The following is a 22,782-nucleotide window of genomic DNA, read 5'->3' on the forward strand; positions in this document are numbered from 1 at the left end:
CACAAGGCTTAAAGCATGCAAAGTGCTGTACCTAGTGTGAACCTGTAACCAGGTCAGGCTGTGGATGGAGACCTGCTTGCATAATTACTGCTAGGGAGGCACAAGAAAGGGTACTGTAGGGTCTGCACAGTATGTGCAGTTCCTGCATGCAGAGGTGTGACCTTGTGCAGCTTTGTTTTGTGCTGTTACATTGAGGCCCTGGGACTTAGGAGGGGGTATTTGTTGTCTTTCCTCCAACTGAAGAAAACGTCCTCTCAAAAGTACTGAGACAGCTTTTGATGTAAAACATACAGATGGTTTTGATCAGGAAAAGAAATTGTGTTGTGTTGATGCTTGCAAATGAAGGAAGCCAGTGGGAGAGGACTTACAACACAGATTTTCTTTGTAGTCATCTGGGAAAAATCCATAAGGCTTACCTGCAGATGAAAAGGGAAGCATATGACAGGGGCCCTGAATATTTGCAACAGGATATGGTTAGCAGTGTCTCTGGAGACAACTGTGATTTCAGTGATGAAGGGCAGGAAGCTGCCTGGAGCCCACCACCCTGTGCCTCCAAAAGCACCCCCGGTCACCTGCAGTGCAGGATATGATGCCAGTGTTTCACTTTGCAATGAAAGGCAGAGATATCTAATCACACTTCTGATAGACACAGGGAACTGCGTAACCTCTCTGCCAGCTGCAGAATATTTGGTGGTTTGGTTTTTTTTTTTAATTAAGATACTGTTCAGTTGCAGTGTTGACAGTAATGTATGTGTTTTTTCCTTGTGATGCAAAAGCATCTAAACCCAATTTGAGTGTGTGCCAAGGTATATGATGTGCCCAGCAGTCACCCATAGCCCACAAAGTCACTTTAAATTTGCACAAAGTTTCAGTATAGGATTTCAGATAAATACTGCATCCTGGATACCATCATAACTTCAATAAAGCTTTGATTCCTATTTTGCTCTGTCAGGAACATGTAATAACAAAGGTAGACCTGAAATCCCAAAACTGAAAAATGTCTGCTACCTGCAGCAAATTCTGCAAAATAAAAGGTAACAAAAAGGTACATGAAAGAATGGAAGAGGCAGAAGAATTAAAAAAAAAAAAAAAAGGTAAGGGGTCAGTTGTGTCAGATGCATAGGGAAGTTCCACCAGACTTTCAGGTTTTGTTACCTTTTGTCTCTTGTTAACATATTGTGAGCAGACATAGACATCCTCTCACACGGTGATTATTTCCTTCTGGGACAGCGGAATTCTCCTGTACTTCCTAAACAAAGCCTTGCCAAAACCAGGGGAGAGGTTGGTGTAGAGTTCAGAGAATCTATATTTGTCTTTACAGGGAAGTTACTGCATCTTTTAACATTTGGAATGCAGAATGCTGGCTACTAACAAGAACACATAGGCGTTGCCTTCTCTGCCTCCAAAGGTGTCACACTGCAAAACTGTGTTGTGAAACATGAGTGCAACTGCAAAGATAATGTCTCAGTGGTTGCTACAGTTTCTAACGCAATACTTGAGAAAAGTTTTTGCATTCAGCACAAAACATTTTGAGTGAGAATGTTGCAAGCAATATTTAAGATGCTTGAAATTTAAAATAAAACAAGAATTCACTTTAAACATTTGGAATGCTAACTGATTTTTTTAATCTCTGGAATTAAAGCAAGTGTCTTCACTGTGGTCAATTATGCTTTGAAAATACATTTTGACGGGATTTTGAAAACCATGTTATTAGTTTAATAAGCATGACAGGAAAATATGCAGAAAAATTATCCACCCACAGTTATAAAAAGTAAAAAACAGACTCCCTCTAGATCAGTGCAGAGGTCTGGAGACAAGCTGTATTAATCCTGAGCTTATAATGCTTAGAGAGCACTAACATTGCAGAGCTCCTGTTAGTGCAGGGTAAGTACACGTATATTTTTAAATATATGTGTCTGCGTGTGTGTCTACATATGTATGTTGTGTGAGTTATATGAGTTATGCTTCTGTGTCACCAGTGGTCCAGGCTGGTGTGACAAAGCAGCCCACAAGAGCTCGGGATTGTCCTGCGGGCAAGCCAGTGTTTCCTTTCATTCAAAGTGTGCACTGATGGAGCAAAATTAGCCTTTTACCTTGATGCATTTAGGGCAAAAGCAGGATGGGAAATGAACTGGAGGCAGATAAGCACACCTACACGTATGGGGACAATAGAGGGAAGCCCGTATTATGAAGGATGTCACTGTTATGGTAACTATCAAGGCTGGTGCCACTGAAATGGAAAGATGAAAACCAGATGTCGGTAAAGGGAATGTGCGTTATTCAAAGTACACAGGAACAAACAACAGGGCTATGTCATTTTTCCAGTGATCTTAAAAATATTTCACAGTGATGGATTATTTCACTTGTTTTTGAAAAGTGCTTGAGTACTGCTTGTGTGCTTCTAGAGAAAAAGAAAGGCTAAATGAAAAGCATTCATTCATTTGCTTTGCTTTAGTTTGTGTTGTTCCCCTTTTTGATTTGTCCAAGTTCCTCAATAGGAGATGGAAAGATTACTGAAACATAATTGTCTTTTTTCTAATGAATACACATTAAAAAAAAGCTGTTAATTGGTAACATCTTTTAGCTGACATATGGCTAGCTAATAATGCAGGCTTAATTAGCAAATCTGGGGAAGAATAACTTCCTAATATGGAATTAAAAAGGCCTGTCATTGTTTTTCATCAAGATTGACAATATTGCTTGTACCTGAAATTTAGCAACCTTCTTTTTTTTTTTCTCAGTCCCAGTGGATGAGCTGTGTTTTTAGATGTATCTATTAGAAAAAATAGAGCTTGAAAGTGCCACAACTAATGCAGATAGAAAACAAAGAAACAGTAACTCTCTAGAAAGTATAGTTATACTCTTAATACACTCTATTAATCTTAATCTAGTGACCTGGCCTGTGTTATTTTTAAAATGCCATATGCAGCACTTGAAACTTTTAATTTCCATGAACTACTTATTTAATTTTGTTTCATGTCTTCAGACTTACTCTGTGGATCCCTACAATCTGTGGACTACTGCAGAGGCACGTACTAATGGTGGATAAGAACAGTAACCATGTACATGCTACACAGCAATCTATGAATTTGGATTTTTAAACCAGACTGTGCGTCCACTGAAAAATGAAATGTTAGGGAGCAGGCAAAACCTCTGTTGGTCCTTCAAGACCATTTCCTCAATTTTCTGTTTACAGTCTTCTCCCCCAGTGACCCTGATATGTCTCCAAGAGGAAGAAAGGGCACGGTCCATCTGCTAAGCAAGAGGTTCCTGCTGCTGTGATGTGTTCTGCATGTCTTATCAGCAGCATGTTGTTTCAGGGCTCCAGCATCATTTTTCCTCTGATAGGCAGCCTCTCAGTGACTGAGTGTACAGTTTGGCAAATGCTGAGCTGTCAAGTTGTGCTAATGATTTGGAAAGAGATGGATGTAAGTTTAATTGCAGTAATTAAAGGAGAAAGCTGTGTTATTCCCTTGCTTGTATGAAGGTGAACATCCTTGAAACCTTGGAAGCAGTGCACTCATAACCAAGGATACAGATACCCAGGCTTGGTGTATCATTGGGGTTCAAGAAAAGGGTTTCCTAGGGAGCAGTAGGTGCTGCCAAGGGGGCAGTGTTGAATGAAGCCTTACAGCTCAGCTTCATTGCACTCTTAAGAGTGCTGTGATAGGGGCAACATGGGAGTTGCTGTGTTTTATTATGCCACTGGTGTAGTTCTCCTTTTATTAATGAATTGCTTGTCAGTCTTTTATCTCTTCAGTTCAGTGTTGTCATGTCCTATAATGTTTTATTTAAAGCTGCATTGTTCTTAGAGTAATCTATCTGTAGACCCAAATGATTCTGTATAAATATGTCACCATCAGAACTCTTACTTTCAAGCCTGAATTTATTAGTGAGATCATTTTAAATTTCTTTTTATTGATGTAAATATGGCTAAAAAGTTCAAACAAAGGACAAGCATAATTATATAAAAAAAACATTGAGAGAGCTGCCTATTTGTTTTTCATTTTATCATTGTAAGAGCATTTGTATGCCTCAACATTTAGCAGCATATACCCTTGACAGAACATCAGTGCTATTGACAAATTATGCTGACCTTCAGGGCAGTCAGCACCCTCTAGATATTTTTAGGTATTTGGCTAACTTTCTCAAAGCACCTGATGTTTTGTTTATGCAGTAAATTTCACAGGCAGGGAGGCAGGTATATTTCTGGGGAGATCAAACCCTTGTCATAACTGAACTTTGTCCTGCACTCACCACATCAAGCTATTTGTAAAAAAACCTTCTCATCTAGCATGTTTTTCCTTCATTTGTAGCAATAAAGGGAGGCATGGCAGGTCTGTCTGTACTCTCAAACGCTGCTTAGCCTCCTCTCACTGGGATGTTGTCAGCATCTTTGATTTTTGGGTAATTGGCACAAAAGAGAAACTTGTGCAGCTGAGCTCAGAGGGAAGGTGTGTTTGTGGGGGATCACAACATCCGCGGCTTCCTTCCGAGGGCTCTTTCCTTTGGCAAAGTTTGCGCTCCCGAGCCGCAATGCCCGCCTTCAGGAGGAGTAAAGCCAGAGCTAAGAGTTTGGCGCTGGCTCGCAAGACCCAGCAGCAGGCAGCAGCAGCTTACGGCTCCCTGCACAGGATGCTCTCTGTGGTGAGTTCTGCAGCTTCTGCCGTGCCTTCAGCCGGGGGTGCTGCTTAATTAGGCTGGGGTTGGGGTTAGGATGAGGCTGCAGGAGCATCCAGGCTGCCTGTGCCTAATAAATAATGACAGTCCCAGCATTAGTCATCAAATGATGGATTCTCACTGTGTGTAGTTGGGGGCTGAGTTTGTACCAGTGCTCTGCATGGGAAAAGGTTTGGGGGTTTCTGAAGTTTGGGGGAGGGAAGGGTGGGTTGGTTGCCTGCACTGCTTGCTGCTGGGCTCGAGCAAATTGTTATTTCTTGCATCTCTCAGAGAAAGGACTAAGTAAGATCCATATTTTGACAAGAAGTGGGAAGGTTTTAAAAAGATTCCTCATGGAAATTTGGAAATAACTGCAGCATGAATATTTTAACTGTTTCTCTGCTTTTTCAGAATCCAGTTAGTATTGTGGAAATAGGGAGGGGGAAAATATGATCTATAATCAAGGTAAAGATGGCAAAATATATGTATTACACAGATGGCTGTATATATGTATATATATATATGTGTTACACAGGTTGCAGAAAAATACCATGAGCCTCCTGCATTAAAAATTGACAACATCGGGATAAGGACCTGGGGTAGGAAGAACTGACAGCTTTTTACAAAACCAGAGTTTGGGAAAATTTTTATTGTGTGCTTTGATGTTGCCTTATAAGACTCTCCTTTTTGTGACCTGGGCTGTCAGGGTTCCTCTTTCTGTTTTCCTGATGCTCTCATCTTTACATTTTGTACAGTCAGGATTTAGTGTCCTGTGATGGAAGTCACTTCTGTTTTGCTTTTGACTTTGGTATGAGTTGGGTCAGATGACTTTGGAGACTGATTCTAGAGAAGTTGAACATTGCATCTATGAACTCAGTGGCTGCTGCTTGTCCTGGGGACATGGTCAGTGCTTGGGCTCTTGGGCCCAGGTGCCTGCTGCATGACATGGTTTATAGCAAGAGTTTTGGTCAAGTATCTCAGTCACCACTGATGGTTCTTCTGTGCTCAAAGAGAAAGATGGGCATCTCTCTGTGTGGCCGGTGAGCGGGAAGATTTTCCACCATGCAAATATCAATATCTCAGGCACCACATAAGTGGGTTACATCTTGGCTGTGTTACACAGCTGTATGTTCAGCCTTTTTTCAGGCATTACCCTGTGCTCTCTGGAAAGAAATACTGGGTCAGCAGCCCCTCCCTCACTATTATCACAAATACTATTATCACAAATAGTATTTGTGATAATTCTAAATGAGCTTGGTGACATCCGATTCTGTTAACAGGCTGATTTGCTAATGTAAATCTCTCTGAAATTGGGAAATTCTAACTCAAAGACAAAAGTTCCTTGTTAATTCCTTGCCTTTTGTGTGATCTAGTAGTGTGTCTAGCAGGGCACCTTCTAATCCTGTGGTGCAGAGGATTTGCTTTTCCCTCCTTAAAACATAACTCCAACTATGATTTACATATTTCTATGAAGCAACTGAGTAAACACTGAAAAAAATACCCTTCTTTTAGCAAAGTTTTAAATATTATTATTAAAAGACAAGCAAGAGACAGAGTGAAACAAAGCAGACCCCATAATTTTATTATCAGTCAGGAACAAGTTCATACTGAGTGGCCTTGGAGTTGGGAAAAGAAGGAGCAGAAGATAACTAATGGCTGAGGCTACTGCTTTGGTTTAGCTTCTATTGCTGAAAGCTGAGCAGCACTTTTGCCCAGACTTCTGTGGTGAAAATGCCACAAAGTATTTTTCAGTAAAGCTCTGCTGTCATTTTTCAGTTTCAATAAACAAATTACAGGAGTGAGGTACTTCATTGATCTCTAACATAAAGCAACTTTTTTTCTGTGGTCTTTAAGGAAGCTAGAGCCTTCAACTTTCTAGCCTTTTATATTGCTTGGTTACAAAATACTTCCCAGTATGAGGAGATGCCACAGATGCCCACAGAGTTGTGCACACAAAGTAAAAGGGATGGACATCTCCAAGAGCTTTCCTTTTGCACAGAGAGAGGGATGTAAAGGTGTCTCAGGCTAGTTATTCATTGCTCAAAATTCCATGTAATTGTACTTCTTCTGGTGCATTCAGTCTTCCTGGAAATACATCCATCAGATAGAGCTGATATGTTAGCTATTCATGTTTGGAGGGAACAACTCTATAATCTATTTTTGCAGGATGTTTCTGAGCATGTTTCCTCTTAGGGTAGAGAGTTCAAAGGATTGGTGATCCAGCCCATAGTGTGTGTCCTGCACAAGGATACTGAATCCTGAACACTCTTCAAAGGACAGGCATGGCTTTCACTTCACCAAGGAGTCTTTCTTAAGTTGTGTAGAGTTTTCTAAGTGTACTAAAATATCCTTTCCATCACTGTTTCAAACAAACCCTGACAGACTGGGGTAAATGAGGGTAAAGTAAACAGCAGTGTGCAGGGACCCTGTAACACTAATTGACCTTGTGCAGCGTTTATGCTCAGTCAGTATAATTCAGTAGAAAGTCGCAGGATAGCCATGAAATCATTGTGCTAGTTCTTAACCACTGCTGATTAATGTCTTCTGCTCTCTCACTGATTAATTTTATGGGGTTTTGTTACTCTGGTGGGGATAGCACAACCTCAAATGATGTTGAGGAGCAAAGAAAATCTGTAAGACATCCTTGTAAGAGTATCTTTTTCCTCACTTTAGGGGAATAATCGGCAATATTTCTTATTGCAACTATTATTGAAAATGGAATGTGCTGCATCTCCATCTAAGCACCTCTGTGGTTGCTGGCTGCCGTGGGTCAAGGTGACATCTTTGTGGGCTGGAAATTTCCAAAGGTTACTTTGAGCAGTCCACATTCACAGAGATTACTCCTTGCAGAAGGACATGGAACCTTAAGTCTGAGTCTCAAACATGCAGGGACGAAAGAAACGTTTCTCCAGGCTACTTATACACATCCTTCTGTTTTCTAAGAGGCCAGGAGATGTTGGTCAGGAGGTTGCTTCCCCTGACTGGTAGATCTGTAGAATAGTTTATACAATTTTGTTGGAAAATATTGAATATGGCCAATAAACCATAAAGTTTATTAAGCACAGTGCTCCTTAGCTTCCTTCTCCCTGAAATATATGTGGGGTTTTTTTCTCTTTAAGCCTGCATAAACTCCATTTTTCTTTCCCACCTCTAGCACTGTTAGTCTAAATTTTTTTATATTTAGCCTTATCTGTCTGCTCTTCAGTGCCAAAGGTAAGCTGAAGCCACTTTTAGTCCCCCGTACATGTTGCTGAAAGCAGCATACATAAGCTCAAGTAATGGATTTTGGAGGAAGTTTACTGCTTCTATTGTAGTTTTTCCTCGACTTTTATCTGTTCCCAGCTGTGCTGCAGCCTCGTCTGCAGTCAGTTATCTGGACTTTTCTTTTTTACTGATTTAAATGTTTTTATTCTGATAAGCTGCACACTATAAAGGTTGGCATAAACAATTTTTTTTTCCATTTACTAAGTAAAAACAGTCTTGGTCCTGTGCAAATAAAATCAGCTGTGTGCTTGAGGAATTGATCAGTTTTATCTGAGAGTCATATCTGCCTGTATTAACCATTGCAATGTCAAGATCAGAGCAAATTCAGTGTGAATTCCCTCCTTAATTCAAGATAGACATGGATGTGTGTCATATCAAGAGGGAGTTCCTTTTGAGACTTCTGGGCTTAAGGGCACTGGACTACCAAGTTTTGATTTGATATCCAGAATGTCCAGATGGCTTTGAAATCCCAGCTGCAGGGCAATCCCAGTTAGAGGACAGAGGCTGAGCCTCTCCTGCCCACACATGCCAGATGTAAAGGAGCTGATCCTAGGGGCTGTCACTCAAGACTTTCTGGAAAGGATCTGTTTTAAACAGTTTAAAAGAGCAGGAAATTGTCAAAGGCAGAAAGTAGCATCCAGAACACTAGGGAAAAAGGGTAGAGATCCCGACCTGGGTGATAAGAGAGTTTTGGGAAGAAACATGGAGGAAGAATTGTTTTATGCTTGTTAACTTATTTGTTGCTATGTTCTCACTTATACCAGGCTCCTAGTCAAGAACCAGTGGTTCCATTGGCAGAATGGGTTCCTTCATCTTCTGTGGTCTATGCAGTGTATATGAGTGCATGTGAAACACTGTGACCAAGTAGCATTTCATGCTTGCTTTGAGCCAAGTGTAAATACCACAGTGGGTACAAAGAGTGAGATCTGGATATTGCGTGGTCTGGAAGACTCTTCCCTCTACAAGAGGGAATATCTTTAATGCCAATTTTGCAAACAAATCCAGGAACATATTAAAGTTTATAAAAATCAGTGCTTGTCGGCAGTACAGAGAGGTAATCCTGTGCCTTGGGCTAAGGCCAGCTATGCAAAACAATTTCTGACAGCAAAATTATATTGCTTAGGTGATCAAAAAATATTTATATGGAGGAGTATCATCTATTTCCATATGCTTTCCCATACAGTGATTCTTGATGACAGATGCAGCACTGACCCCAAAACTCAGGGGATGTAGAAATAGCACATTCCCCAATGTCTGCCTGCTCTGTATGCAAAGGTGGTTGAGGAGGAATAGAGGACTTCTAACTCTTCCTTGTAAAACTGTGTCTGATGATGATGCTTGTGACTTGCTTTCAATAGGCTGCCTTGCATCCTTGATCCCAATGTCCTTGATCAGTCATCAGGCTGATGTAAATCAAGCTGCCCATGTGCATCTTGAGCTGTAGAGAGTGTAAAATCTGAAACATTCTCATATAAATACAAACCTTTCTGACATCAGAAACAAAGAAAACAGAAGTGAAGTGCTTTGGCATTCAGTTGTTTAGAAACTGCTTTAAAATAACCCACATACACACACACCCACACACCACTTCCTAAAGGATTTGTTTGCAAGCCACTAATTAATTTCAGTGTCACAGACTGACTACAGTTTTAAAATTTATTCCATCAGTGTGGAGCTATAATTCTAACAAACACCATTCAATTCATATTGCCATTTTTCGGTCCTAATAAGTGTTGAAAATACTAAATGTATCTAAATTTCATAGTCCTGCAAACTGTTATTATACTGGATTATGAAGAAAGTTCCACATATCAGTGAGGAAAGTAATTTCATTTTTTTTTTAAAGTGGTGGCATTTTTCAAAACTGAGAGCTGGGAAGCTGAGTAATATGGATTACATGGCAAATATCTGACATTTTGACATTTATTTTCATCATATAGATGTTTAATCACAGGAATGGTTGAGATTAAATATTGCTAGTCCATTTAGCCTCCAATTTACTGAAAGACTTGGTATAGCTCAGTTCATTTTCAGATTAACTTTTGCATTCATTCATTTGATGGCCTAGTGTGTTGGTGAACCAAGCTACACAGGTGATCAGTGGTGAATCAGGACACCCAAAAAGGATGACTTGAAAGAGCTTGTGGAATAAATAAAGTGCAAATTAAGACAACTCTGAAATGCACTCATGTCCTGATATCACTATAAAAGGACTGACACATGAAATAAGGCAGGCTTCATATAGTCCTCATTTGAATGCACTTGCTAAATACAAGGTGATAAATGTCACAGCTTATGCAACTGTCCAGTTTGTGCAAATGTCTGAATGACAGAAGCACTAAAGAATTGTTTCATGTACTACAAAGATGTGGATACTGAATGCTGTTAACATAGATTTGGGTAATGGTAGCAATGTTTTAGCTTCCAGGGAAACACTATGTAAGAAAGAGAACAGTGGAATAATTTCAAATTGAGCATTGAAGATTATGGCCTGCAAAAGTTGCTCTTGGATATCAGTTGTGGTCATATAAGAGCAAATGACATACTTATTTCATAGTGTCAGAAATATCTCCTTGTCTTCCATCTTTGCATTATAAGATTAACTGTTGTCATTGTATCTTCACTTCTATCTTGTTTGAAAATTTTCTCTGTTTTATTTATTCTGTTTTTAATAATTCTTCTAAAGAATATCAAATATTAATTTTCCATTTACCTTTTTTGAAAGCAAAGGATCCTGATATGTAGTTGTTTCCTTGGAAAGAAAACATCTGACCATCTTTTTACATCCCTAGAAATGGGAATCTGAACCCTCAGGCTCATGTCTCATTGTTTAGAAAGCAATAAGACAACACACAATACATGTTAGAGATGAAATACAAAAGAATTATTGTGGATGCTTATAAGATATTTATCTGCTTATTCTTTCCATTTTGATGCAATGAGTGTTGCAAAATAAGAGAGGTGCAAAACAGTGTGAAGCTAGTGTCATAAGTATCAAAGTATGTGATATATCCGAGTGCTCTGTCATCTTTTGCACTCTATGAACTTGTATCTGAAGACTGAAAATAATTTATGCTGGAAAATCACTAGCAATTTTAAATTCCTTTTACTGCTCTGATCTGGTTCTGCTATAAATTAAAGCTGTTCAAACCTGTCAAGATACACATCTGACAAAAATCGATGGCATGCTGAATTTGCAACAGGAGCAAAATTGGAGGAATTTAGAAATAGTTGTAGTACAACTTGTATTCTAAAATATCATTGCTTGTTTGTTTCTTCTCACTCAACAGAGCGCAGAGCAGATCAGTGCATTGTGCCGAAACTTCCAAGAAGTCCAAGCAAGCAATATGGAAGGACAGAAGGACAACCAGGATCCACCTCCACGACCACTGGCTCGCCACCTTTCTGATGCAGACAGACTGAGGAAAGTCATCCAAGAACTTATGGACACTGAGAAATCTTATGTCAAGGTACAAAAAACGAACCATGGCTTACTTGTTTTTGAGGCTGATTGTGACTTGTGGACAGTGTTAACATATTTTAACACAACCAGCCTTCCACAAGGGCCATGACCTACAAAGTCTCCTTATCTAATTGTTCCTGTTGCTTCTGGCAGACTTGCTCCTGCAGCTGAGGCTGTAGGATCTGATGTAGTAGCATTAATTGCAGTCAATTTATAGTTGTATTGGAGAGCAGTCATCTGTGTGGAGAAGATACCTGCAAACAAAAAGGGTTTTTCCAGGGGATGTCTCCTCAGTTTTCAAGATGAAGATAAATCTGGTAAAAGAACAGAATAGTCTCATACAAATGAGTATGTGGAAAATAGTGCATGATTATTTTTGAACCAGGAAAGCTAAAAGGCACAACTCCAGTGGTTTTTAGCATGACAGGGAAGTTATTCTGACTGATAAACCTGCAAATTGTTCAATGTATCTCTCTTCATTTTATGAACTCTAAAATCACGTGACTGGCTGTCAAAGGAAACATAAAAACATCGATTTCATTGACCTCCAGCAAGAAGGCATCATCTCCTTTTCTCTATTTCAAAGCCTGTATTTACAGATGTCAGTACTTGCTGCAATAATGTTTGTGGAAGAGAAAACACTTCATCCACCAGTGCACTGATATAGCCATATGCTGGCCATATGCCCTCATTTATGTCCACCTGATATATCTTTTAGAGGAATCACTTGAACAAAGCATGACCATGGAGACCACTGATATACATGAAATTTTGCGTCAGGAAAAATTGTGGCATGTTGCAATACTTGTTATGGCATTTTCAGGGAGCTGCTCATTATTCCTTCTATGTACAATTTCTGGTGTGTCACTTCCCAGGGTTGGAGAGCCCTGTAGTGGGCCCCAGCCCTGCTGTCATGCTTTGGTGTGGGACAGTGAGTCTTCAAAAATGGCATTAGTTTTTTTTAAGAAGTGACTGACAAAGCCCTTGATCATACCTACCTGACAAAATAACTGAACACTTTAATAACATGTAGGGTTTTAAAATGCTACATGTCCTTCTGAATATTACTACAGATGTTTAAATAAGTGGCTATTTATATTGTTTATGTAACATAAATAATTAAAACATTTATGCTGTTCATATGGATGGACTCATTCAAAAATAAACAACTGTAACAATTCTTCCTCATGCTAAGCTAAAATATAATTTGTTGTAATCAAGTTGTAAAGCCTTAAGGATGAAAAATAACATTCTGCTGAAATCACTTTGCCTCTAATTTAGCAGTAACTTCAGTGCTAATAATACAGAGGCTATTTTGTTACTGAAAAGGAATTGTATCTTTAGTTCATTCTGCAAATTTACCACTATCTCAGTGTTACCACATAAAGAACAGTTTCCAAATGGTACAGAAAAAGTGAACAAATATTCTTTTTTGCAGGACTTGAGCTGCCTCTTTGAGCTATACTTGGAGCCCCTTCAAAAAGAAACCTTCCTTACTCAGGATGAGGTGAGGGAATATCTGAAAAAGGTCCTTGTCATTCTCTTATGGGCTAACACCTTGACACTTGGATTTTTTATTGCTGAGAGTGGGACAGAAAAAGCAAACAACAAAGATGTCAACAGGAATGACACCAGTCAGTGCCTTTCTCTCTGGTGTGCGCATCACTTCCTTTTCTTAAAGAGTAATTGTTTCTCTGAATTAACTGCTGAGAAACCTCCATTTTTTTGCATGGATTTTTGATAAAACCTGTTTGAAAAGTATTAACAATGACATTACTAGCCTTTGCAATCTCATTGTGTGTTACATCTCCTTAGTCCACTGATTTCAAAAGACCTTTTAGGTCCATGGAGTGCTATGCTTCATGGCCTGATGTTTTCCACAGATGGAGTCCTTGTTCGGCAGCCTGCCAGAAATGCTGGAATTCCAGAAGGTGTTTTTGGAGACCCTTGAAGATGGAATATCTTCTTCCTCAGATTTTAATACATTGGAAACACCATCTCAGTTCCGGGTAAATATTTCATCATTTCATACTTTGTAGTGTGCCTGCAAATGTTTGTGAAAATCTGGCTTTAAGAAGTTTCTGGCTCTTAGAAGTTTCGTAGGGTTGCTTTGAAGCTTTACTTTGGATTACAGAGTTCTGGTCAGCAGTGAAGGGTTAGTGCTATTTTTCATGGTCTCATCTTCCTCCCCATGGCAAAATTTGCAACGTGGGAAAAGACAGAGTAGACTTGGAGTACATGATGTTTGGCAATGTTTGTGAGGCAGAACTCCTTTGTAGAGAGTTTATTGTCACTGTGCTGACAATTCCGCCCTGCCTGTGCTTTTCTGCTCTGTGCCCAACTAACCCCAAAGAGACTGGGAGCTTTTCTTGTTTAATGCCACATGGGTTTCCCATGTAGTGAGGTCCAAGAAGCAGGAATTGAATTGTAAATGGCTGCAGCACTACCCAGTATCTGTCCTGACTGGAGGAAGTGGATTCCCTGGCAGTGGAGTCACTGGCTCAGGACTGAGCTGGCAGGCCTCCTGAACACTTGCTGCATTTTGTGGAGCAAACATTGATTAAAATAAGGGAGAGGGCTGATTTCCTCCTCCCTCACTACTCTTTCTTATATTTGCTTTGGGAGGCATTTTTCTAAAAACCTCTTTTGTGATTCAGTCCCTCCCACATCTTCCCAACCTCCTCTTCATGCAAGAACATCAGAGGTGTCCTGTAATTACCACCTGCCTGAAAAAAGGAAAACAGCTGGAAAGCAATCCTGTATTTGTTTTACTCTGTCCCTTCTGGCTTTGGCACTTTTATGCCTTGCTTCCTATGGCTCCTGTTTTCTTCCTAGAACAACATAGTTATATGTCTGCTGATTTTTGTTCCTGTGCTGCCTGAAATATAAAGTAAAACAGAATACCTGCTCAGGAAGATAGGAGAAAATTGCAGGCTGACCTCTACACTCAGCAAAATACAAAAATATCATCAAGTTACTACCAGTAAAAATCATCAAAACTCTACACTCAACGAAATACAAAAAAATCATCAAGTTACTACCAGTAGTATATTCATGTTATATATGTATATATATATATGTATATATATATGTATATATATATATGTATGTATATATATGTATATGTATAGAAAGATAGCCAATAATTCACCATTGAGTCTGTTTGTTGTATGCCTGAATATATATTTAGGATTCTAGTAGGGAACTAATATTTTGATTGTGCTGATTTCAGAAATTGCTGTTTTCCCTTGGTGGCTCCTTTCTGTATTATGCTGACCACTTCAAACTGTACAGTGGCTTCTGTGCAAACCACATCAAAGTTCAGAAAGTTCTTGAGAGAGGTAATTTATTGTCTTCATTATTGTAATTGACTTGCATGAATTCAAACCGCAGTGAGCTACTGTTACAAATCTTGTCAACTTGCAGAGAATATTGGATAAAATCAAGGAATAAATATTGGTATCAAACAAGGACTAATCAGGTATCTTTCAATAGGAAGATCTAAGATCACAGGTTCTGCTGAAGTATGGTATAGACCTGAAGAACAAGATTCCTTTTGTAACCTCCAGGCATTAGCCTGGAGAGCTGTAGAAACACCTTCCACAACTTTGTGCTGTCTGCAGGCCCAGTCTCCAGAAAAGCAGCAACAAATGGTAGAATAAATCAGGAATTACTTCCTCTGCCATTCACTGCAATGCAGTGGAAAAATTAGAGGAATAATCTCACCTTCATAAAATTGCTCTCTCAGCCCTTTTGAATGTTATTGGATGCAGGAAATTATAATGAAATTGACAGTATATGCTACTCTGTAAATCATCCATTGAAGAGGGCAAGAGTTTTGGTGCTGGGTTCAAATTGCCATTCCACATTTTTCAATTATTGTAGCTTCCATGACTTTCATATTCAACTGACATTTTTTTTCTTTTTTTTTTTTCCTTTTTTTTTTTAATCTAGCCAAAACAGATAGTGCCTTTAAGACCTTTCTGGATGCTCGAAATCCCACAAAGCAACATTCTTCCACACTGGAGTCATATCTCATAAAGCCTGTTCAGAGAGTGCTGAAATATCCTCTGCTTTTAAAAGAGTTGGTGTCTCTGACAGACAATGAGAGTGAGGAGCATTATCATTTGACAGGTAGCTTCTTTTCTTCTACAGGAATGAATGAGTTAAGTTTTATTTCCTGCCCTTTCTGAAGATACAGGTAGGCATTCTGATAGATAGCACAGAACTTGTCAAAACCTAGAGAGAATTCTGTCACTCTCCTTAAAAGTATTAAGTAATTTTTTTGTTGTTGTTCCTTTAGCTAAAAGTCCTACTTGGTATGTCCAAGTCCCTTTGAGAAGTAGGTTTGGCAGATTTGCCATGGCAAGTAGGACTGGGATCTTTATCCTCATGCACAGGAGCATGTCAGGTCACAGTGTTGCCTTTTTTTTTTTTTTTTTTTTTTAACCTACTTGAGAAATACTGACCAAGGCTCCATCTTGTGGTTATTATTTAGTTCTTGGAATATGTCAAAAAGTTTAAGAGGACTACAGAAGGAAATATTTGTTGTTTGAGGTCCTTCTGTGACTCTTGTTTGTGTAGAAGAGATCTTTGTCAAATGTTTGCAGTCTCTCCCATGTGGAGAGACTTATCTGACATGCATTAGAGTTGATTGCTTTTCTAGGTTCACATGCCTGGGACTTCACCCTGGCAAATTCCAGTTCAGGTCTGTCAGCACCTGGTGGATGAAAATCAAGAGATGTATTTTATGGATTGACTGTCATTTTCACAAAATGGATGTAGACAAAATACACTGTCAGTAAAAACTCATGAGGATCTTACTGACTTCAAAAGAAGCTTCAAATATTGTTCCCTTTCCCAAACAAGCTGGGGCTGGGGACTTATTTACAGGTCAGGGTAGATGCCAAACTGCTAAAATTAACAATTGATGAAACAACTGTGCCATTAAGAATTGATGAAACAAAGGTTCCCTGTCCAATTCCATTCTGAATTAATACAAAAATCTAATGGAAACTAGTGACATTCTTGTTTGGAAAATGTAATTTAAAAAAAACCTGGCCACCAGCATTTAATATGTACAGCCTATGAGGAACTTGTACAGGCTAACACTGTATTTTTTTGTCCATTCTGGGAGGAGACAAATGCAATTTGTTTCTCCTGAAGATCATTAGATAACTTATTCTAGGATGAGTGTAGATTACTCCAGAGGATCACTCCTGTGGCCCTGTATCTACAAGATGCAAAATTTAACCATGGTACTATCATACTGCCATGGTACTATCATACACCCCCCCAGCTTTGGGGGCTTGTCACTGGAATGCTTATTGCAGCCTTTTCAGCCACTTAAGACACTACATGAGCATTTTTCACTTACTCTGACCAGGAAGCTTTTCTTTCACTGTTGCTATGAGAAAGTATTGATACAGAGCTAGAATTCAGTTTGCCAAACTTTCAGAAGGCAACATCATTTTACATGCCTCAAGGGGAATTGAATTTAAAATTACCATATTTAGAAAATAAAAATGAATTACATAGCTGTGTATGAAATTTTTAAACCTTACAGAAGCACTGAAGGCAATGGAAAAAGTAGCAAGTCACATAAATGAGATGCAGAAGATATATGAAGATTATGGCACTGTATTTGACCAACTGGTTGCAGAACAAAGTGGAACAGAGAAAGAGGTAAGAGAAAAAACAACATGTCACATTGACTCTTGAGGCATTATCCAGCTTGCTCTAGGGGCTTCCTCTCTTCCTGAGGTAATTTGGGGAACTTACTTCCACTGGGCTTGCTCCATTCTCCTTTAATATTTTGACTTCTGTCTTGTATCTGCCTGTCAAATTTCTTTCTGTCAGTAGGTTATGGTAAAGTTTGCAGACAGCTGCCAGAGCTGCATTCTGGACTGACAGGAATTGCAAGCAGGAGTAGATATAGTTCTCAGTAGGAAAAACTCTCTTGTCAAAACATTGCAGAGATTACCCATGCCCCAAGGCATTCAGATTTTATGCTATTGAGTTCTTAAGCTCTTAACATATTTTTTCACCCGTATAAATGAAAATGGCAATTTGAAGGATTTCACATTAAGGTCTGTTATTCTCATTCTCTGCACTTCCAGTGCTGAGGCATCCATGGGTATTTGTCAGAGCAAAACCCATTAGTTATACAGACTGTGGGCAGTCATCTCCCAGAACTGGAGCAGCAAGGCCTCAACTCAGCCATTCACATCAAACAATTACTAAGCAGATCAAATCTGTACAGTTGGATATCAGATATGAGAGATGTCATCTCAGTTGTTTCATCTCCTGCTAGTAAAAGTCAAATTGTCCCTGTTGACTACCTGGTTTCTCATCATTTATGGGGAAACAAAACTTGACAGCCTTTGATATTCTTCAGTATTATGTTGTGTCCCACAGAAGAAAGGAGCCTCAGAGTACAAGGCCTCCATTAATTCTGCCATTGGTAGTGTCATTAATACTAATTACTCTATAGAAATTAAAGATATTTACAACTAATAAATCAGGCAGTTCATAACTGGCTATATGGAAGTGTAAGATTATCAGATCAGCTTAGTATTCTTCTAAGTTATTAATAGTAAGGACTTCTACCCAGCTTTTGTAACTTAGGGGCTATTACTTTGTATATTTGTAACCTGTTTTAAAAAAAGGGATTACTCATACTTTTCCTGCTGTAGTGAGGATCTCTTTCTATACATAGAAAACATAGATCCTTAAAGATATCAATGTATACTAAAATGCAGCACTGATGTAGATATTTATACTGTTTATTTATTTTACTTACTGTTATAATTTAATCCAGGTGACAGAGCTTTCAATGGGAGAACTTCTGATGCACTCTGCAGTTACCTGGCTGAATCCTTTTCCCTCACTGGGCAAAGCAAGGAAAGACCTTGAACTTACAGTGTTTGGTAAGTGCCTTTCTTAAGGACTCTGTGCTTTCAAATCTGAAGATAGCCACATTAGATCTCCTCCCTGGATAAAAGTCCCAAACTCCATTCCCTGCAGTCACGTGATATGTAGGGTGGATTTATATGTGAAAAAATGCATACTTGTGTTTTCCTAACATGAAAAAACTTTCTATTTATTTGCTTGCTTGTACTGTTTTGCTCTGTGAGCCACCCTCAGCTGCTGTCTTGCCTATATTTAAACTATGGAAGATTTTCAAGAGGCAATATTAGAGTCTTCAGAACAATCTGTTAAATGAGGCTTTCAAAGGAGGCTTGTGGAAAAATCATGATTTATTCCACTCTTGTGAATTCAGACTAACTTCTGCTTTACAGCTACAGCATTGACATTCCCATCCAGATTATTTTATCCTGAAACTTGGTGTGGAAATGAGAGCATACAAATAAGAGTCCATTTCTTAAAAAAAAAAGATTATTTTACTACTTCAATGGATAAACACCTTCAGAAGAACTCCAGGTTAATGTCAGACAGGTTTCTCTTTCTCAGGGTACTCCTTTCCTGGGAAGCATGGTTAGGGAAGGGGATGCTCCAAACAGAACAACCTGTTGAACTGCACGAAGAACAGACTGTGTCCTCTCCTGCTACAGGCCCTTTGCTCCACTTGAAAATGTCCACTGTCTACAGAAAGAAAATTTTTACATCTAACACACATCTTCTGTATTTGTTTATGTGAAGAGTTACAGAGGACAGATAGGTGGTTACTATTTAAATGTACAGAATGGCTTCATCCTAAACATTCAGAACAAAATTGGAGGGAAAAATACTGCCATTGCATCAAAGTGCAGAATGAAAAACCCAGTTGTCATCTCAGCACATGGCAAATGCTTTTCTGTGTTTGCTTATCTCATCCTTCACATTCCCATGACTATACTTCTCCAAGATAGTATTTTCACTGAATATTGTAATATTATGCATATAATTAATGGTTTTCCTTTTATTTTTTTTCTTTTTCTTTTCAGTTTTTAAGAGGGCTGTAATACTGGTCTATAAGGAGAACTACAAACTGAAAAAGAAAATGGTAAGTCTAGTATCAGTGGAGATGGTGGATGTTCAGGATATTACTGCAATGTGAGATGGACTATAACAGTTTTAAAGGGGGAGTTACTGAGGTGAAACACTCCTTTCACTTGCTAGGCTGGAGTTCTGGCTATCCTGCTAAAACAAATGCTCAGTTATCTGTGTAGCAATAAATATTTTTTGTTATTTAGTAAGCAGCAGCATCATCTTCTGTGTGAGCCCTGTGTTAATTTTATCAAGTGGAAAATGAAACATTGCTATGCAGAAATAACTAATTCTTCCAGATAGCATTTATGACAGCCTACCTTACCACAGGGTGCAGGTGAAAGACCTTTCTTTTATGGACCCTAGATACTCCTGGAAGGAAAGGAAGAGGGGCATTATATACATAACCTTCTCTGCACCCACTTACAGACCTGAAATGTGGAAGCCAGGTAGCAACTTGTATGTTCCAAGTACCAGTGGTGATATACTGCACCATGCTCATTGTAACAGATGGAGGAGCTCTAAAAGTAGCAGCAGCAGCCACATGATTAATGTATTCTGCTAATCGACAGTCTGTATGTTCTTTCACAGGAAACTTCTTCCCAGTAGTACTTATAGGCAAAGTTTTATTTTTATCAGTTAAAATCAAATGGCTTTTAAAAGTTGAAGCAATTATGAATTCCAAAGGTTGTGTCTATCACCGTTTCAACTACATTTACAAGTTCATTTTAAGGTAGTGAAGGAAAGTTCAATCAATTTAGTTTTTCTTCTTTTTGTACTTAAGATCTAAGTACAAAACACCACCACTACTTCTACTTCTTAGAAATATCCTTTGTTTTCTTTTTACAGCCTACTAATGTTCGTGCTGCACATAATTATGGTGACTTGGATCCATTTAAATTTCGTTGGCTGATTCCTTTATCTGCTCTTCAAGTTCGACTGGGGAACACAGCAGGTAACTCTCTTGCAGTAAATACTTTAGGACTGAATGCTTTTCTGGAATTTTGTAATACTGCTTCTTCCAGATGTCTTTCTGAGCCTCTGGAAACAAGCAGGTGTAGAGAAAGTATTATCTGTCCACTGTTGTCTCTGCACTCAGGGGATACAGGCTTGATACATTTACAGACTTTTTTAATTTGGTATGCTGACTTCTGTGCATTAAGGGAGATGTAACATGATGTGAAGGAATGACAGAATGGAAATTCCCAATAAAAGGCAGGTAGTTTACTGTAGTTGACATCCTGATGACACGCTAGTGCTGTGTGCTGATCCTCACGTTTTTTCAAACAGCAGAAAGGTGACTGTAATTTGTGGTAGTCAAGGGCTGTGGGTTTATTTTCAAGCTGATCTTTATAGTCCTATCCACTTCTGTAAAGTGTCACAAGGTTTTAGAGCACACCTGGGTGAAGGCCTGTTAAGGCTGGAAAACATAGAGAAGCAGCAGGAATGGGGGAAAGCAACTCTCTTAGAGAAAAGTTATCAAAGACAGTGCTGGGCTGCCACAGCAAGGGAGTTCACTGGGGTTCCTTGGCTTCCCAAGCTTTCTCTTGGGTTCCACCTTGGGTGAGATCTTCTGTAGCTCCACACATGGCTGAGTTAACACTGCCTTCTGGAGAGTCAGGAACTCTACCCTGGTCTTTCTAATGCCAAAGGTTTTGGGAAGTGTATGCAAAAGTAATGTTTCCTTCCATGCACAGGAACAGAGAACAGCTGTATCTGGGAACTGATTCATACCAAGTCAGAACTAGAAGGCAGGCCAGAAACAGTTTTTCAGTTGTGCAGCAGGTAAGCTTTACATGGAGGTTGTATTTTACAAATCACATCAATGGCATTTAAAATAAAGTATTTTCTCCTATGTAACCTTTACATCATCAGTTTCAAAGTGGGACTCTTTACTTGAAGCTAGGCACTATGCCAATCTTTAACTGCATAAAGTATAACAAATTCAAATGGGTGAATTAGGTGTAGTGATCCAATGTCAGAAATCTGCAGCTATATGAACATAAGCTCCAGTATGGGCAAAGTAACTAATTTAATCACTATGAGCTGGTTAACAGAGATTACTTTCTCATAAAGACCGCTTAAGGTTGTGATTCTCTCATACAGAAGCTACCTGTCAAGTAATTTTCTAAGAGGAAGCAACTAAGATCTCGAAACACAAGGTGTGTGAAATGTCTAGCACTGTTAAGATGTCCCTGCCCAGGGTAAAGAGGTTGGAACTTGATGATCTTTAATGTCCCTTCCCACCCAGAACATTCTATGATCTTATGATAGCTTTAAACCCACTACTAAAGCAAGCTTTTGAAATAAAACACTGCACTAAAGCCCATCAGCAGAAAGGCAGTGGGAACATTTTATCCCAGTGTCTTACTTCAGCAAGGAAATTAAGTTTTGTGTTTTCTTAAACTTGCAGTGATTCTGAGAACAAGACTAACATTGTGAAGGTCATCCGTTCTATTCTGCGGGAGAATTTCAGACGTCACATAAAATGTGAGCTACCACTGGAGAAAAAATGTAAAGATCGCCTCGTCCCACTTAAGAATCGTGTACCTGCAACAGCCAAACTGGGTAAGAAACACCTGCTCAAGTGAAAACTAAAGCATCCAGACTCTGGTGCTGGTAGGGCGTTCACAATTACTACCATAGAGTGATCATAGAGTGACATGTGTCAGACCCACAAATCCCATTTCTTCTTTTTTTGGACTGGAGCAGGACTAGTTTCTCTACCACTCAGTATGTGACAAGGGCTAGAGGAGATAAGCACACTGCAATGTGTCATTAGCTGTCTTCAGAGAAGACACTTAATAAGGCCCAAATTAATTTTGCTGGGAAGGAATACACACCCTTTGCCATACAATATTAGCATTCTTTCCTCTGGGCTCCCTTTAGTAACTCAGCCCTAATAGCATTTATAGCTGGAACAACAGGGAAAAGGCAGGGGGGTCTTGGTTCTTTCAATGCACTAAATCTGCATCCCAGCTGATACTGTAATGAAGTACAGGATTCAGACGTTTTAGTTAAATGAGCAGTTACTAGTATTTCAAGTTCTCTATCAGATCAGTCCTCTGTAAAATCCTCTTAATGTCACAGGATCTGGAAGAGTTCAGCTGCTGCCTACACCTGGGCCCTTCAGTGTTTGATGTGCCCAAGTCAATCTTTCTTTATGGAGAAGTGTGAGCATGACTACACTTTTTTGGAGGATTTCATATATATTACACATGAAGGAAAGCACAGAACCCTAGGATAGGTGTAATGAAAACTGTGACATGAGGAACACACTGTCGGTATCAGAGTGCTGACACATCTGACTTGGAATGACTATATCCACCATAATTGTAAGTGGGATATGAAGATAAAAGGTGTAACCAAATTTTTTTTCTGAAAAAAATAAACCTGCATTTTTACTC

The 22,782-nt window shown here is 39.1% G+C and overlaps 1 protein-coding gene across 5 annotated transcripts in view; it reads left to right on the forward strand.

The window, feature by feature from the left end:
* The window catches only part of TIAM2 (TIAM Rac1 associated GEF 2), an 88,898-nt gene that overhangs the window by 64,288 nt on the left and 1,828 nt on the right, over positions 1 to 22,782 (forward strand). For 4 of the 5 annotated variants that reach the window (XM_063151329.1, XM_063151330.1, XM_063151332.1 and 1 more), the window contains 11 exons: positions 11,214 to 11,393; positions 12,825 to 12,893; positions 13,270 to 13,395; positions 14,619 to 14,727; positions 15,341 to 15,520; positions 16,953 to 17,071; positions 18,207 to 18,315; positions 19,333 to 19,391; positions 20,225 to 20,330; positions 21,073 to 21,160; positions 21,789 to 21,943. In XM_063151329.1, coding sequence (XP_063007399.1) covers positions 11,214 to 11,393; positions 12,825 to 12,893; positions 13,270 to 13,395; positions 14,619 to 14,727; positions 15,341 to 15,520; positions 16,953 to 17,071; positions 18,207 to 18,315; positions 19,333 to 19,391; positions 20,225 to 20,330; positions 21,073 to 21,160; positions 21,789 to 21,943 — 1,300 coding nt within the window. Of the gene's footprint in view, positions 1 to 4,503; positions 4,648 to 11,213; positions 11,394 to 12,824; positions 12,894 to 13,269; positions 13,396 to 14,618; positions 14,728 to 15,340; positions 15,521 to 16,952; positions 17,072 to 18,206; positions 18,316 to 19,332; positions 19,392 to 20,224; positions 20,331 to 21,072; positions 21,161 to 21,788; positions 21,944 to 22,782 lie in introns of those variants that run through there. The other variant, XM_063151331.1, reaches the window with a different exon arrangement.

Source organism: Melospiza melodia, chromosome 3 (genome assembly GCF_035770615.1).
Source record: "Melospiza melodia melodia isolate bMelMel2 chromosome 3, bMelMel2.pri, whole genome shotgun sequence".
Lineage (NCBI taxonomy): Eukaryota > Metazoa > Chordata > Aves > Passeriformes > Passerellidae > Melospiza > Melospiza melodia.